The following is a 16,980-nucleotide window of genomic DNA, read 5'->3' as shown; positions in this document are numbered from 1 at the left end:
ACTGCCTGCATCTTTAAAAACTGCTGCATCAACATTTAATTTGTACCAACTAGCATCTGGAGGGCGCCATTGGGGTCCAATCCGAGGAGGCTGCTTGGGAATGGTTGGATTTGAAGTGAAGCCTTGTCTGAATTCCTCAACATACCTGACCACATCAATAACTACTGTTTTTGCAGGCTTGATCTTCCCCTCGTGCTTGTATCGGTTTCAATTATTCCATATGCTCCATGCCATTGTTGCAAACACAACCCAATCTATATCCTTTGCTTCTTCTTTTAACTTCCAAAACGTATCGATAAAATCCCTATGGTTATTCTTCCACCTAGGAAAATTGAAGCCCGATTCCTTCCAGACCTCAACAGCGGCCTTGCAATCCTGTAGCACATGGCTCGAGGATTCCTTCTCGCCACACCAAGCACATCCATCCCATTTTGACACCTTTCTTCTAGTAAGGCAGTAATTGGTGGGCGGAATATTTTTACATGCCCTCCAAAGGAAATGTTTAATTTTACCTGGACATTCAATCCTCCATATGGACTTCCAAACATCACCCATTCTTGAGGTGTTTGAGCAATCACCATTGTCTACTTTCTCCTTGTTGTCCTTTAACACTTTTAGAGCTACTCCATACACACTTTTGACAGAGAATATCCCATTGTTTGTCCACGCCCGAATCCTAGAATCATTGGGAAGACATGGGCTGATCGGAATCCCCAAAACAGTCTCTGCTTCGAAAGGGAGAAAAGTATTTCTCACCTCATTGATGTCCCAAGCCCTTTTGTCAATAACCAGCGAGTGCTCAACTCTCTCCACCATGGACCCCTGACTTTTTGGGCTGATTACCTTAAAGGATTCAAGGGTAGGAAGCCATCTATCCCTCCAAACATTTACGCTCGTCGCATTGTTGATGCTCCACCTCATCCCTCTCTCCATGATGCCTTTGGCCTCCATCAAGCTTCTCCACGCGTATGAGAGGCTGGTTCCTAGTTGAGCTTCCAAAAGACTTGTGCTTTTGAAAAATTGGACTTCTAATAAAAATGTTTAACACTTAGGTTGTGTTATTTTCTAAAATAAATTTAAATCTTGAGTTTAAAAATTGGATGCTAAATGATGCTCGATTAACGCGGAATCCAATATATGTGATAAGCATGAGAAGAACACGTTGATCCATTAAAAAAATATAATAAGCAGTGAAACATTACCTAAATATTGCATCAGGCGTAACTTAAGGCTCCTAAGAAAAAGAAGGTTTATTGCTTTTTGTTCTTGCGCGCTTCTCTAGTTTGCCAGCTTTTTTTACGTGATAAGTTTTTGTTTCGTCTCTATAAAATTTGTATACTGTTGAAACTTTTTTTTTTTTGCTGAAATATACTGTTGAAACTTTAAGAAGAAAAAAAAGGTCTCTTTCATTTCTTCGAGCTACTTTAGCATTACTTAATAAATTCGTGTTTCGTTTCTGTAAAGTTTTCTACCTCCTATAACATTAAAAATTCATTTTAAAAAAAAATTTATGTTGGAGCTCTGAGAAGAGAATGACATATCACAACCTATAAGCTATATCTTTTTTGAGAAAGACCTATAAGCTATATCTGATGTTGTTTCGTTTGTCCAAAACAGTTTAGAAAAACTAAAAAGAAGTTCTGAACAGTATCTGGCAGTTGAAATGGAATTCTTTTTGTATATGTAGTGTTGGTGGAAGCTGTTGGAGTAGTCTTGTCAATGAATTCTTTGTCTTTCTACATTAATAATGTCTTTTCCGTTTGTTTCTACACCTTATTTGGATACAGTTTGTATGTAGCTAGATTTCTATGAATTATGAATTGATTTGGCCCCCATAAATATAATGATGTCCGTTACCAAGTATCAGTATTGATATAAAACTTTAGAGTTCAGTGGGAATATTTTTAAGTTCAAAAGTTGTCTAGAAAATAATAATATATCACCCTTTCTTTTGGGTTAAAATTCTTGATTGGTATTTCCCTAAAATTCACACTATTATTTACAATAAGGTTCTCCCTACTAACTTTGCCATGTACAAAATTTAAATCAGGGTACATAAATTTTTATTAACAGAGCAGATGAATTTCCTTTTTCATTTTTTTTAAAAATTTATTTATTGGGTGGTGGTTGGTTGTGTATTTTTTCACCCCCTCTGAAAGCATGGCCTTGTTTGCTTCATAAGAAATTACTGAAAAATTATTTTCATTCTAATGAGGTCCCAATAGTAGTAGCTTTTGTAGTGTTTCTTAAAGATATCACATTGGTGAGAAGGCTTTTTAAGAATCTTTTCCCTCAATCTTCCTAAATTTGCTGCTTTTGATTGCAAATTGCAACTTCTAGATGACTTGTCCCGTGATTTTAAATAAAAGATCTGTCCTCTAAAACTTGGGTACCCTTCTTTAAATTTAAATTCATCTTCTTTGTTATCATCAACAGGTTAAATAATAAATATCCTCTTATTTAACACAAGTATACAAAGTTACATGTAAAACCAGTTCTAATATGATTAGAAACAAACTTGGCATAGCTCTCCCGGCCCCAACTTAGAAAGGAGACCTCCTTTACAATGAAGATAAATACTATCAGTCGTATCAGGTTTCAATTCCATGGCCCATTGGTAGGTTTGGTTACCAGTTCAGTTTTGTAAACGGGTTTCTACGTACAGTATTTTAACTAATACTAGTAAAAATTGTTTGATTTGATTTTAATAACATATGATGATTTGAGTTTTGGAGATTTTACTCAAATAAAAATATATTATGGATTTGAAATGACTTATTACAGTTAATTATTTTAAATCCACATGTTAATAAAGCTCAAATACGTTGATATATTTCATCAATAGAAACAAAAATTGCTATTTCATACTTAATTCAAGTCATTTAACCTAAAATATGAAATCCAAATCATTCTCTTTAAATTTCTCCATAAAAAAATGAGTGATTCTTTATTCACACGAATAATAATCAAGTTAATAAGTCAAATGGTTGGCTGCTCAAATTTGGCTTATAGAAATGAATGAACTTCAAATTCTGATGGAGTTAAAGCCTATTTACATCACAATGAATTGAGATTTACCTGAATCATTATCAAGACAATTCCTAGGCTCATAACATTGAGAAGTTTCTTTAACAAAAAGTATATGAGCCCATAAGAGCTTAACTACAATAGTAAGTGAATCGAAATAAGGACTAGCTGGTGTTCTACTCAAACTTGCACCATAAATATAATTAACAAGATAAAAATAAGATTTAATTTGGCTTGTTTTTCATTCAATGAAATCCAAAAAGTGAGCTGGTTAATCTAACAAATTCTAGCTAGGGCTGATCGTAGTTGTTAGTTCCCTCAGGCAGGTAAACTCACTCTTCCCTCAACAAATCTATTTTTCTATTCTTTGAATCAATCATGCCCTCCTTTAGTTTCAAGAAATATCCCCATTTGGTCTCCATCGCCAAGAGTAGCACCAACGATTACTTGGGATGCACTACTAGTTAGAGTCAAAATTAAGTAAGCAAAAAATATAAAGAAACGCAAAACGAAAGAATACATATATTAGACATACAAATGTGAAAACAATGACTTTTTAATTCATCCATCCAAATAAAGAAAAAGAAAGAAAGAAAGGGAAAAAAATATTGTGGCTTATTTTATAAGAGAGGTAAGTGGAGCAAAGCCCACTATTGAGACTTGAACAGGAAAGCTACTTCGAAGACTTTTATTCTTCAAGAGAGGTAAGTGAAAGGAGCCCACAATAGAGACTTGAACCAAAAAAGTTCCCACTAGAAGGAGAGAGAGAGAGAGAGAGAGAGAGAGAGAGAGAGAGAGAGTGTAGGTTAATCTATATAAATCAACTAACTTTTGGCGATTGTACCTCCAAATATATATGTACGTGGGTTGGAATTGTTATTAGGTTAGACTTCACAATTGAGACAAATATTAATTTACTACACGTCCAAACATACCCATCAAAGAGAGATTTCAATTTGGAAACATATTTAGATCTCTCTATCTCTCTCTACCAAACAGGTTAACATGTAGCTTGGCTTTTTCATACGTAAAATTATTGTACCTTGATAGCAAAGCCAATGCCTAGCTACCACTATAACAAACCTAGTGCCCTTCCAACTTTTGCATTTCCTCATCTACCAATATCTTTATTTCTTCTTATAATTACTCCCTGGTTGTTGATGAAGAAATGAGAGATAGAATGGAAAGGCTTGTTGTTCTTCCTTTTTCTGTTGGTTGCATTTCTGAATCTAGTGTTGCTGTAGCTGTTCAGCGGCCTAGAAGATCGAAATCAGACGCAACCCCATCAGCAATAAGTATCTCTCTCTCTCTCACATCCACACATAGATACAAACGCAGTTACTCTTTTCTTATTCCAATGGCTTATTTGATTTTGTTTTGATTTTGTGAAGGAAGTAAAGAAGAAGATGATTTAGAAAGCTTGTCAGGTGATAGCATGAAGAGCTCATTCAGGTTCCTGGTTAGTCCAAAGCCTAATATAACAACTGGGTTCCACAAACTGTTCAAGGGTTTCAAGAACTTCTCTCAATTATTTGGTATGTCATGGCTGAATTAGATGTCACCATTTTCCTTTAGGTTGAGATTTTTTTATTGTTGATCTACCCTCATACATATAGAATTAGGTTAATTTATGTAACTTTTTCTTAAAATTTTACTCAATATTAAATTTTTATCAAATTATACTTTCATTACGTTTTTAACATATACCTCAAATTTCATATTAATAAGATATAATTTACTATCTAATGACCATAAGTTATTTTTTGTGTATACTTTTAAAATACAAAGAAATTAATATTTAAAAATCTTACCAACGGACTAGTTTTGAACACTACTTCATTTGATATAATTCAAGTTAACAAGAGCTACACCATATATAATTTAGATCATATCTTCTTTTAGTTTTCACATGCACATTAAATTTCATATAAATCTACTATTTTTTATTATCTAATTCTTAAATTATTTTTTTATTAAAAATTTAAAATATAAAAAACTTCAAATTCAAAAATTTTATTGACGAAATAGTTTTGAATTCTAATTACTTTGATATTTTACTAGGACAAAGGGTGTAAATTAATATAAAATATAATTCAATGAGAATTTGTTAACCAAAGTTCCACAATGTATAACATGAATTAGCAAAAAAAGAAAAGAAAAATTAAAAAAAGAGTATAACATGCACACACACGTTAGTTCGATCTAAATAGTTAGAAAATAGTAAATACCGAAGCACTGCTTGATATGACAACAAAAGCAGTAAGAAATCCGCAATAATTTATTATGAACCTCAAACTAACTTGCTAACCACTAACATCCAAATTGGTGGGCCATTAGTCCCTTAAATAATTACTATATTAATTTGTAAAAAGTCATATAATAAGATTGATAGATTGATAGTATCTTTAATTTTTTCGAGCATGCTATAAATAAAGTATTCATGCTGCCTTGGTATTAGGAAACTAAAGCCATGAATGGTAAAGGGACTTTCAAAGAGTGTATGAATATGTATTTTTTAATTTAATCCCTATGAATATGACAGTACTACGTTATTTTTCGCTTTTTTTTTTTTTTTTTTTTCAAGTTATCTATGATGAATTTGATGCTTACTCTTGTGACTATAATGTAATTGTTGGTCATATGGATTTATGTGATAGTTCTTTCTTTTTTTCCCTTTTTCTCATTGATTCATTCATTCCATTGATTTGTGCTTAGCCTACAAGGAAGACTTAGATGAAATGGAGATGGACATGGAAATAGGGTGTCCAACAGATGTGAAGCATGTGACACACATAGGATGGGATGGTGCTGCGACTCCCAACCCCATAATGGGATGGGATAATCTCATTTCTCCTGATTTGATGTCTCTCCCTTCTGTTTCTTTGGAGCAATTTGAGCTTTCCAGAGCTAGACAAGCTGATGCACCTCTTATTAATGGTTGAACATAAATTAGTTAATGTGGTTATGATGTAACGGTACTATATATTAAGTGATATTAATGTTGATAGAAATTATAGGTATGTATTTAAATGTCTAGACTTTACATGTTACCTACCCCAAAAAAAAAAAAAAAATCAAAACAATTTGAAAATTCTTCCCTCCTTTTGTCATGTACTATTAAGTTCTCCTTGGTGATTGTATGAAACTATACTATTGTATCCCGTCAAAAAAAAAAAAAAAAAAAAAAAAAAACTATACTGTTGTAATGACAGTTTCTGTAATTATGTGGCATTTGGCAATTATTAAGTTTTGTAAATTGGACCTAGTTTGTTGGTGATCTGCCTTTGCTGTAATATTGTTTCTTTTATTTTTTCCCTCATGAAAATGATAGCTTTATTTAATGTATATGTTGATGCTAGCTTTCTCTAATATTTGGGATATGTTTTGAAGAGCAGAAAATTTACACTTTTCAGGGTGGAAAACTGATTAGGGAGTCTCGTCCCATTAAGATGGAGGTTCCCCAAATCCCAGATCTATATATGATATTGAAATGTATCCCATATTTTTATGAAATTAATTGAATATTGAGTGGAAAGGCGATTGGTCATTAATGAGAATTTGAATTCGAAATGGGGAGATATCACTATCTAAAGCTGTCTTACTTATCCCGATTAAAAAGGAGAATGTGGGGGGGGGTGGGGGGGTTGGGGTGGTGTTTGGGGTGGGTGAGGAAGATGGAGCTACGTCTTTGCAGCTAGCTTATCATTTTATAGCATTGTTTGTTACATGATTTTAAAAATCGATATGGTAAAAGAAGCAGTTTGGTTCCAGTTTCTGATTTTTGATTGGTTTTTATCAAATTAGATTGATGCCTAGTTCCTAGTTGAACTGACTGGTCCAGCCTAATTTTTAAAAGCATGGTTTATTACACACTTGTTATTTTACACAGTTTTACACATTCTAAAAAGTAACTAAAATCATGGCTTGAAGTACAATGCTGTCAAGATTTATGCCAGCGGCAAGTGGTTTTCTCGTGGGAAGTATGACTCAGCCTATAGTGGACTGAGCGGAGGGAAAATGGAGTCGCCACCTAATTTAAGTCCAGAAACTAAATTGGGCCTTTTGACCAATTTACTTACATGTATAGGTTTGCATACCAGATTATGAGTCCGAAGTTTAGGTACAACTTTGTTGGGGTTTATGCCCTAAAATCCAATTGGTTTGCATGACATAAATAATTAAATTGTTTATTTATTAGAGACCATCTATAAATGAACTAATAGGGCATTATCTTAGTCCATGAGATGCATAATATGTGATTTATGTGAAAAGTCACAAAAAGATATAAATCACAAGTTCTTTGTAAACTCATAATTTTAGTTCGTAATCGGTGATGAAATTGGACATTTCATCTGCGAAGACTATAACATATCAACTAAAATGATTTGTCTTGATCATGGAAATGGAGACTTCTAGTTGATATGTTTTAAGAGTTAAGACATATTGAACTGGACCACTGTGAGATTTATTATTCTCTTAAAGACTGTCAAATGAATAATAAATCTCACGACTTCTATTTATATCAACTCTAAATCCTGAGAAAATAATGGACTTGATCATGAGATGTAGGATGCTTTGATATATCAGGAGTGAGATCTATAAGTTACGGTCAAAATCTCAGTATGTTGGGCAACCGCATTTAGTGTTGATGGAACATATATTCTCAAGATGGAATTCATAATCTCTTAACAGAGATATAAAATATTCTCTTGAGATAAGTTTAATCGGTTTAGTTATTCAGAGTATTAGGTCCAACCACTTTAGTAAGGAGTTACTAAAGTATATATTTATGAAATTGGATTTCATAAATATATGATGAATAACATAAAGGATTAAACTGTGTACTCAAGGATTAAGATGTAGTAATTGTCAAAGTGGCAGTCTATATTCATAACTTTGTATTACTACGAATATTTTAATGAAAGGGTTGTATGTATAATAAAGTCTTGGGATATAATTTATTAATAAAGCCTAGAGTGCAATTATATTCTTATAGTGGTATTGAATATAATTAATGGTAATTTTGGACTTGTCAAGAGTTGACAGAAAAGTCCAAGACTCATTGGAGCTAGAGTCTTATTCGTTCCCTTTGGTCCTATCTCAAACCACAAACTAAAGTCCAATTGGGTAGGCCCAAAAGGCTAACCCAATTAGATAATCAGTCATTATTTAATAAAAGTTATTAAATAAAGAAACAATGAAGATAGTTTAACGTACATATGATGAAAAGAAAAGAAATCAGTTTTTCTCCACAAGGAGAAGAAGAAGGATTTTTTCTTTGAGAATCTATGTACAAAAGACTGATTGAAAGACCACACATCTTGGGCATCATATGGAATTGAGATGAAGATTGAAGGTATTCTTAAGACATGTTTTGAAATTCACTGTATCAAGGTACGCTTTCTGTTCTTTATTCTAGAATTCATGGTTACATGTTATCTTTCATGATTGAAGTAGATTTGTGGTTGTTGCTTCCGCTGTGTGTTTTGTATAAGATACAAAACTAGATTTTCCAACAAGTGGTATCAGGGCGGTCTTCAATATTATGCTTGTATAACACGTGATTGAGTTTTAGAATTAAAGAAAAATCACTTTCTTGGTGTTCTAGTTTTCTGCAGTAAAGTTTCTGCATAATTTTGTTTTGGAATTGCTGTGATTAATATATGTGATATATTGGTTAAAGATTAAAGAAACCATTGGCTTGATATTTATTTTTAATTATGGGTTTGACACGATTCGTAAAGGCCATGGTTGTTTCTTTCATCTAGTGCGGTTTATTTGTAGTATGAGTATTGGAGTGCACGTCGCCTACATAAATTGCTGGGTTTGTTGATATCTAATATAAGACAATTGCATCATGTCCACGGTGTAAACTTTTGTTTTGCACAGTCTGGATATAGTTGGCAATTGGTCATATCTATTGGATGAATATCATGGGACCCATTCATAGTTGGCAATTGGTCATAGCTATTGGATGAATATCATGGGACCCATTCATCATATACAACTTGCAATTAATGCTTTTGTTCATATGTTTTAATTAAAGTTTGGTTATTATATTGCAAGTAGCGTTTGTTAATGGGTTGAACGTATATGTATGATTATATGTTTTTGATTCTTCAATGGTAAACATGTACGCTTGGTAATCTTGCATTATATATTTATTTTATGATCAAACGGTAAGTTAATGTTAGGATTATGAAATTTATTCCTAATGAGATTAGGATTGTGTTTTCAAGGGTTTCTAGCATATTAGGGTTCTTGATCTTCATCTTGAAAACCTTAATGTTTGATCTGTAAATCTTCGTTAATAAAATCAAAAAGTGTTTTTGATGGAAGAACAATGAAGATGTCAAAAATGGTTACTTGAAAAATCTGAAAACAATTCAGTTTTGCCCTTGAAAAACTGAAAACACGGGTTTTTCGTGGGTAAGCTTCTCGCGAGGCTACTTGCGAAAAATGCCACTGAAGCACAAAAAATTTTCGCGAGTAAGCTTCTCGCGAGGCTACTTGCGAAAAATGCCACTGAAGCACAAAAAATTTTCGCGAGTAAGCTTTACTTGCGAGATACCCGCGAGACAATAGCGAAAGTTTCTATCAGAATTTTGTGTTTTCAATTTCTTGCTAAACTCATTTTCGCGGGAAGTGCTTAGTCGCGAGATACCCGCGAGACAGCAGCGAAAGTTTCTGTTTGAATTTTGTGTTTTCACTATTTTTCCTTATGCCTTTTTCGTGAGAAGAGCTTAGTCGCGAGATTCTCGCGAAAATGCATTTGAATGGAATTTTGAATTTTTTCTAAATGTTTTCAAATGTATAAGGTGTAAGGCAATGTGTGATGTGATTACACATGGATCTAACTAAAAGAACTAATGAGATCAAAGATATTAGTTAAATAAAACTCTTAATCTTAAATTGTTTTATGATTAAAAGTCCTTAATTTATTTTAATTAGAGATTTTTAATGAGATTAAAATTCTAATTAAAAGTTATATAGTTTCTAATGAGATTAGAATACTTTATCTAATAAATTAAGGATAGAGTTCTATATAACTAATTTTTGATTCATTAGTGTTTAAGGAATCCTAAATAGTTTAGGACTTCCATTTTAGTTAGTGATTCTAATAAGATTGTTATAAATTGTGATGGGATCACAATTATTTAAGAAAAGCCCAAATAACGAGTGTGAGTGCTGAAATAACCCTTTTTTGTTAAGTTTATTGTAATGAGAATAGATATCTTGTCTTGACTTCGAGTCTTACATTCCATGCGGAGGGTATTTACTTCACGGATTACAAGGTTAAACTTCTTTGTGATTCTGCGAATGTTTGTTACGCTATTGTGACGTGACTTAGTAACATCACATTGAATTTAAATAATTAAACACATTTGATGTGTAGGGTTAAAATTGTGATTAGATCACAATGATTTCATGACAATCCACTTGTTTTAAAATTTCTAGTGGGAGAGAGATTCAAGAGTTGATTCTCACGGCCTCCATTGCTGGTTTATAGCAGTGTGATTAGGCACCTCGCCTTGGCGTATATGCCTTGCTCCCTTCGGAGGGTGTTTAATTCATGGTACTACAGATTAAACTTCTTAATGATAGATGAAGTGTGTTTTTTACATTGAGAACGACCATGCTTCCATGGGGTTACTTGGTGACTCACATTGATTCTAGGCAACGGTGTACACTAGACTAAGTGTAATGTTAACCTCCCTTCGGAGCTATGTCATTATTACTTAGAGGCTAAAGGAAAAGCGGCAAATTATTTTTGTTTGGTAAGAGTTACCATGATAGCATTAATAATGAGAATAATTCTCGCCCGATCATAGTGATTGGTATGACCTCGCTTCTGAGGAATATAAATTGTAGGATTAGGTTGTCGTTGCACCTAGTATAATATGTTTTTCGGGTTCCATATTATATGATTATGGATGCAAAATGATAATGTCTTGGTTATTATGTTCATAGTCTCAAAATAAAGTTGTCATAAATTTTGTCCTCTAGCTACTATTTTAGTTGAATTACATTAACTAAGAAATAATTTTGGACATGGTGCTTAAAGGAGTTGAAGTACATATTTATGTTACGATTAGGCATTGTCATAATTTCTTATACATGATGCATTTGATGGAAGATAGCTTATGATATGATCATAGTCTCCATTGAAATGATAAAATGTTTCATTGGCTTCTATCTCAATTGTACTAAAGCATGAAATGCAAGAGTTAGTACTAGACTTAGACTTTATATTAAGTCTAAATGAGATGTTTGGTATGAATCATATTGAGTGCTAAGAAAAGCTTAAGAAGTTCCAATTCTATATCATTTTATGAAAATATTTTATTTTTAGAATGAATTGGAATTCATGGATGTAGAGATTAAATGTTAATCTCATATGGATATGATCCACAAGTCCTTGTTAGAATCATTTGATCAATTCAGCTTGTTTTGAAAATAAATTATTTTTATATTATCTGAATTGATGAATGAGTTCTACGCAAAAGACATCCTAAAAGCTAAGGCTAGGATCAATATGATTTAATTCAAATTCTTAGCCTAAACCAAAAGGTAAGGGTGGTAAGAAGAAGAATTATAGTACCAAACAGTTGGGCAAGCTACTTGCCCTAATAGTTGTAAGCATTGTCCATGATTGTATTCTAGATGGAAATTTACATGTTTTACTTTTTAAAGAGAAAGTTTCCATCCTTTGTAATTGTATGTTTTGACACTTATGTCTAGATCTTATTAATCTAAATGATATTCAAGATTGGAGAAAGATGGGCTTTTAGAACCATTATTTTGTTATACTTCTAGTCTATGAATTCTATTTAGAGGATAATAAGATCTAGGATTCCTTTTTGTAAAGGAATGAAGTTACAATAACTTCTTTAAGTTAGTGCATACATAAAGGAGGGATAGGGCTCTTTTAAGAGGTAGATTGTTCTAGAAGAAAAAATGTCGGAATTTGTTGTGAGACAACTATAAAATACATTTGGAAATGAGTTGGTTTTATTAGATACATAACAAGACATTATTCTGTAGATAACTATTACACCGGTACAATATCATAGTGGGAGGATTACCAAATAAATTCATACTTTTGGAATAAACTTTTGTTGTTATTCCACAAGGATATGAATTTGATCCTCGGTCCTATGTAAAGGCAATTGATGATATGAATATGGATTACTAGATCAATGTTATGTGAATAGAATTATATTCTATTTAAAGTCTAGAACTTGTAGAGACGTTTAATTGCATTAAGCCTATTGTTCTCAAATAGGTCTACAAGAAAATGAGATTGATAGTTTTGAAGGTGTAAATCTTCAAAGTCAAGACTAGTGGCGAAAAGATTTATTCAGAAAGAAATTGTTCGATTATGAAAAGATTTTTTCACCAATAGTCAAGTTTGACTCTATCTAGATTCTCTTATCCATTATATTTCATTTTGATGAAATATGGCAATGGATATCAAGAAAGCTTCTTTTAGTAGCAATCTTGAGGAAGACATCTAAATGATGTAACTAGACTTCTTTATAGCAAATAACTAGTAGTGTTTAGCATGAAGTTACTTAAAGTCCATTTATGGACTAAAGCAAGCATCTAAATCATAAAATATCATCTTTGATCAAGCAATCAAATTGTTTGATTTTGATCAAGTATTAAAAGGCCTTATGTGTGTAGAAGTTATATAGAATAATAAATTTCTTAATGTATGTTGATGACATTCTAATCATTTAGGATGATGTAGAGTTATTGTCACCAATAAAGTTTTTGTTGTCTAGTCCAGTATGATATAAAGTACTTGGAAAGACTAGTCACATCCTAAGAATTATAATTTTGTTAAAATTCAGAAATTAGGATGTTGGGTCTATCTCAAATTGCTTAAATAGATTAGATTCTAGCCAAGTATAGCATGAATACTTTAAGAAATGATTCTTTCCTTTTAAGTTTGAAGTTCTTTTATATAGGACTATAGTCCTAAGATATATATAAAAGAAAGTGCATACTAAGACGGTTCCTTATATTAAATTTATAGGAAGTCTTTATGCTATGCTATAAACTAGGCTAAATATCTATTTTGCGGTGGGCATAGTAAGCAAATATCAATTGAATTAAAGATCACTTAATTTAGTGGGAGTAAAGCATATACTCAAATATCTTAGGAGAATGAGGGATTATATGCTTGTCCACCAAAGTGAGGATTTGATGATTACTGATTGTACAAATATTGACTTGTAGTTTGATTGTGATTCATGAAGTTGGACTTCAAGATATGTGTTCATCCTAGGTGGTGAAGATACACATTAAGCGTAAGTATTATCTCATTAGAGAGATATGAGTACGTAAAGAGTAGTAGTAGAAAAGGTAATTTATGCAATAAATCTGGCTGAAACTTGTTTCCAAGCCTTGCCTTAGAGTGACTATGAATTACTGTAAAGAGAGACAAGTGTCGGATATATGATAAATTGTCTTTGAGGGCAATTGGGAGATTGTTGGGGTTTATGCCCTAAAATCCAATTGGTTTGCATGACATAAATAATTAAATTGTTTATTTATTAGAGACCATCTATAAATGAACTAATATGACATTATCTTAGTCCATGAGATGCATAGTATGTGATTTATGTGAAAAATCACAGAAAGATATAAATCACATGTTCTTTGTAAACTCATAATTTTAGTTCGTAGTCAGTGATGAAATTGGACATTTCATCTGCGAAGACTATAACATATCAACTAAGATGATTTATCTTGATCATGGAAGTGGAGACTTCTAGTTGATATGTTTTAAGAGTTAAGACATATTGAACTGGACCGCTGTGAGATTTGTTATTCTCCTAAGGACTGTCAAATGAATAATAAATCTCACGACTTATATTTGCATGAACTCTTAATCCTGAGAGAATAATGGACTTGATCATGAAATGTAGGTATATCAGGAGTGAGATCTAAAGTAAAGGTCAAAACCTCAATATGTTGGACAACCACATTTAGTGTTGATGGAACATGTATTCTCAAAATAGAATTCATAGTCTCTTAACGGAGATATAAAATATTTCCTTGAGATAAGTTTAATGGGTTTGTTATTCAGAGAGTTAGGCCTAACCACTTTGGTAAGAAATTACTAAAGTATATATATATATATATATTTATGAAATTGGATTTCATAAATATATGAAGCATAACTTAAAAGGATTAAACCGGGTACTCAAGGATTAAGATGTAGTAATCTACAAAATAGCAGTCCACATTTGTGACTTTGTATTACTATGAATATTTTATGAAGGGGTTTGCATGTACAATAAAGTCTTGGAATATAATTTTTACATAAGGCCTAGAGTGCAACTATATTTATATTGTGGTATTAAATATAGTTAATGGTAACTTTGGACTTGTCAAGAGTTGACAGAAAAGCCCAAGGTCTATTGGAGCTTGTGTCTTATTGGTTCCTTTTAGTCCCACTCCAAACCACATACTTAAGCCAAATTAGAAAGGCCCAAAAGGACAGTCCAATTAGATAATTGGTTGGATACAAAAGGAAAACGTACATAATTATTAGTGAGTGAGTGAAAAACATCATCGAAAGGTGGTGTGTATGAGAGTGTAAGTCACTCTTTTGATTTTCCTTTTGTAACTAATTGAGAGTCCACACTTTTTGGGCATTAGTGGAATTGGATTGAAGATTAAGAATATTCCCAATTGCTTTGATCTTTGTTTTGAAATTCACCGCTTCAAGGTATGCTCTCTTATACTTGTATTCTGAAAATTGCATAGTGTATGTTATGGATTGAGAATGAAGTAGATCCGTTCATCTTCCGCTGCGTACATACCTATTTCCATCATTATCATGATAGCACTAATAATGAAAATAATTCTCAACCAATTAATGTGTTTATAATAAACTTGCTACCAAGGAATTATAGACATGGATTGGGTTGTCGTTGCACCTAGTATAGTATGTTTTTCGGATTCCATACTATATGATTATGGATGCAAAATGGTAATGTCTTGGTATTTAAGTTCATAGTCTCAAAATAAAGTTGTCATAAATTTTGTCCTCTAGCTACTATTTTAGTTGAATCACATTAACTAAGAAATAATTTTGGACATGGTGCTTAAAGAAGCTGAAATACATAAATATGTTTTGATTCAGCATTGTCATAATTTCCTATACATGATGCTTTGATGGAAGATAGCTTATGATATGATCATAGTCTCCATTGAAATGCTAAAATGTTCATTAACTTCTATCTCAATTGTGCTATAGCATGAGATGCAAGAGTTAGTACTAGACTTAGACTTTATATTAAGTCTAAATGAGATTTTTGGTATGAATCATATTGAGTGCTAAGAAAGGCTTAAAGAGTTCCAATTCTAAATCATTTTATGAAAATGTTTAATTTTAAAATGAATTGGAATTCTTGGATGTAGAGATTAAATGTTAATCTTATATGGATATGATCCACAAGTTCTTGTTAGAATCATTTGATCAATTCAGATTGTTTTGAAACTAAATTCTTTTTATGTTACCTGAATTGATGAGTGAGTTCTACGCAATGGAAGATATCCTAAAAGCTAAGGCTATGATCAATATGATTTAATTCAAATTCTTAGCCCAAACTGAAAGGTAAGGGTGCTAAGAAGAGAAATTATAATACCAAACAGTTGGACAAGTTAGTTGCCGTAGTAGTTGCCAAAAGGAAATTAGACTCAAAAGAATGACAAAAGGAAAGTATTTCTATTTTGGTAAAGCCAAACATTGTCCATGATTGTTTTCTAGATGAAAATTTACATGTTTTACTTTCTAAAGAGAAAGTTTCCATACTTTGTAGTTGTATGTTTTCGCACTTATGCCTAGATCTTATTAATCTAAATGATACTCAAGATTGGTGAAAGATGGGCTTTTAGAACCATTATTTTGTTATATTCCCAGTCTATGAATTCTATTTAGATGATAATATGATCTAGGGCTCCTTTATTGAAAAAGAGTATAGTGTCATTGACTTCTTTAAGTTAGTGCATACGTGAAGGAGGAATAAGAGTCTTTTAGAAATAGTAAAGTATATGATAAGTATTTCTATTTGCTTATTTCTTTTGGAGATATACTTTAATAATTACTATATATTTTCTAAATTTGATTTCAAAAGTTTGTTCCTAAGGCATCTGTCAAATCGTAGATTGGGTGAAAACCTAGTATATGATACTTCCATTATTTGGAGATGGTCAGCACTTGTGCTAGAAAGGAAGTCCAACAAGTTGCAATCAAAAAGTAGAAAAATGTATGTGTATGTTGGGTATTCAAAAGGAATTGCAAAAGATTGTTTTGGTAGTCATAAAGAATACAAGATGTTTGTAAAGTACAATTACAAAGTTCTTGATGATGACTATGTGAATAATCTTAAAGCAAATCATAGATTGTTCTAGAAGAAAAATGTTAGAATTTGTTGTAGGACAACTATAAAATACATTTAGAAAAGAGACGGTTGTATTAGATACACCACAAGACATTATTCTATAGATAACTATTACACTAGTACAACATCGTAGTGGGAGGATTACCAAATAAATTCATACTTTTGGAATAAACTTTTGTAGTTATTCCACAAGGATATGAATTTTATCCTTGGTCCTACGTAAATGCAACAGATGATATAAATATGGATTACTGGATCATATGTGAATAGAATTAGATTCTATTTAAAGTCTAGAACTTATAGAGACGCCTAATGGCATTAAGCTTATTGTTTTCAAATAGGTCTACAAGTAAATGAGATTGATAGATTTGAAGGTACAAACCTTCAAAGTCAAGACTAGTGGCGAAAAATCTATTTAGAAAGAAATAGTTTGATTATGAAAAGATTTTTTCACCAATAGTCAAGTTTAACTTTATCTAGATTCTCTTATTCATTATATTTCATTTAGATGAAATATGACAATGAATATCAA

At 31.9% G+C, this 16,980-nt stretch overlaps 1 protein-coding gene across 1 annotated transcript; it reads left to right on the top strand.

The window, feature by feature from the left end:
* The first annotated feature begins 3,933 nt into the window (after positions 1-3,933).
* Positions 3,934-6,306, top strand: LOC111985119 (CRIB domain-containing protein RIC4). The gene is made up of 3 exons (XM_024016771.2): positions 3,934-4,322; positions 4,419-4,562; positions 5,743-6,306. The coding sequence occupies exons 1-3, from the start codon at positions 4,196-4,198 to the stop codon at positions 5,967-5,969; spliced, it is 498 nt and encodes a 165-aa protein (XP_023872539.1). The 5' UTR covers positions 3,934-4,195; the 3' UTR covers positions 5,970-6,306.
* The last annotated feature ends 10,674 nt before the right edge of the window (positions 6,307-16,980 follow it).

This window comes from Quercus suber, unplaced genomic scaffold, assembly GCF_002906115.3.
Source record: "Quercus suber isolate HL8 unplaced genomic scaffold, Cork oak 2.0 scaffold_64, whole genome shotgun sequence".
Taxonomy (NCBI): domain Eukaryota; kingdom Viridiplantae; phylum Streptophyta; class Magnoliopsida; order Fagales; family Fagaceae; genus Quercus; species Quercus suber.
Note: the sequence above shows the minus strand (reverse complement) of the source record. Positions and strands in the feature narration are given on the sequence as shown.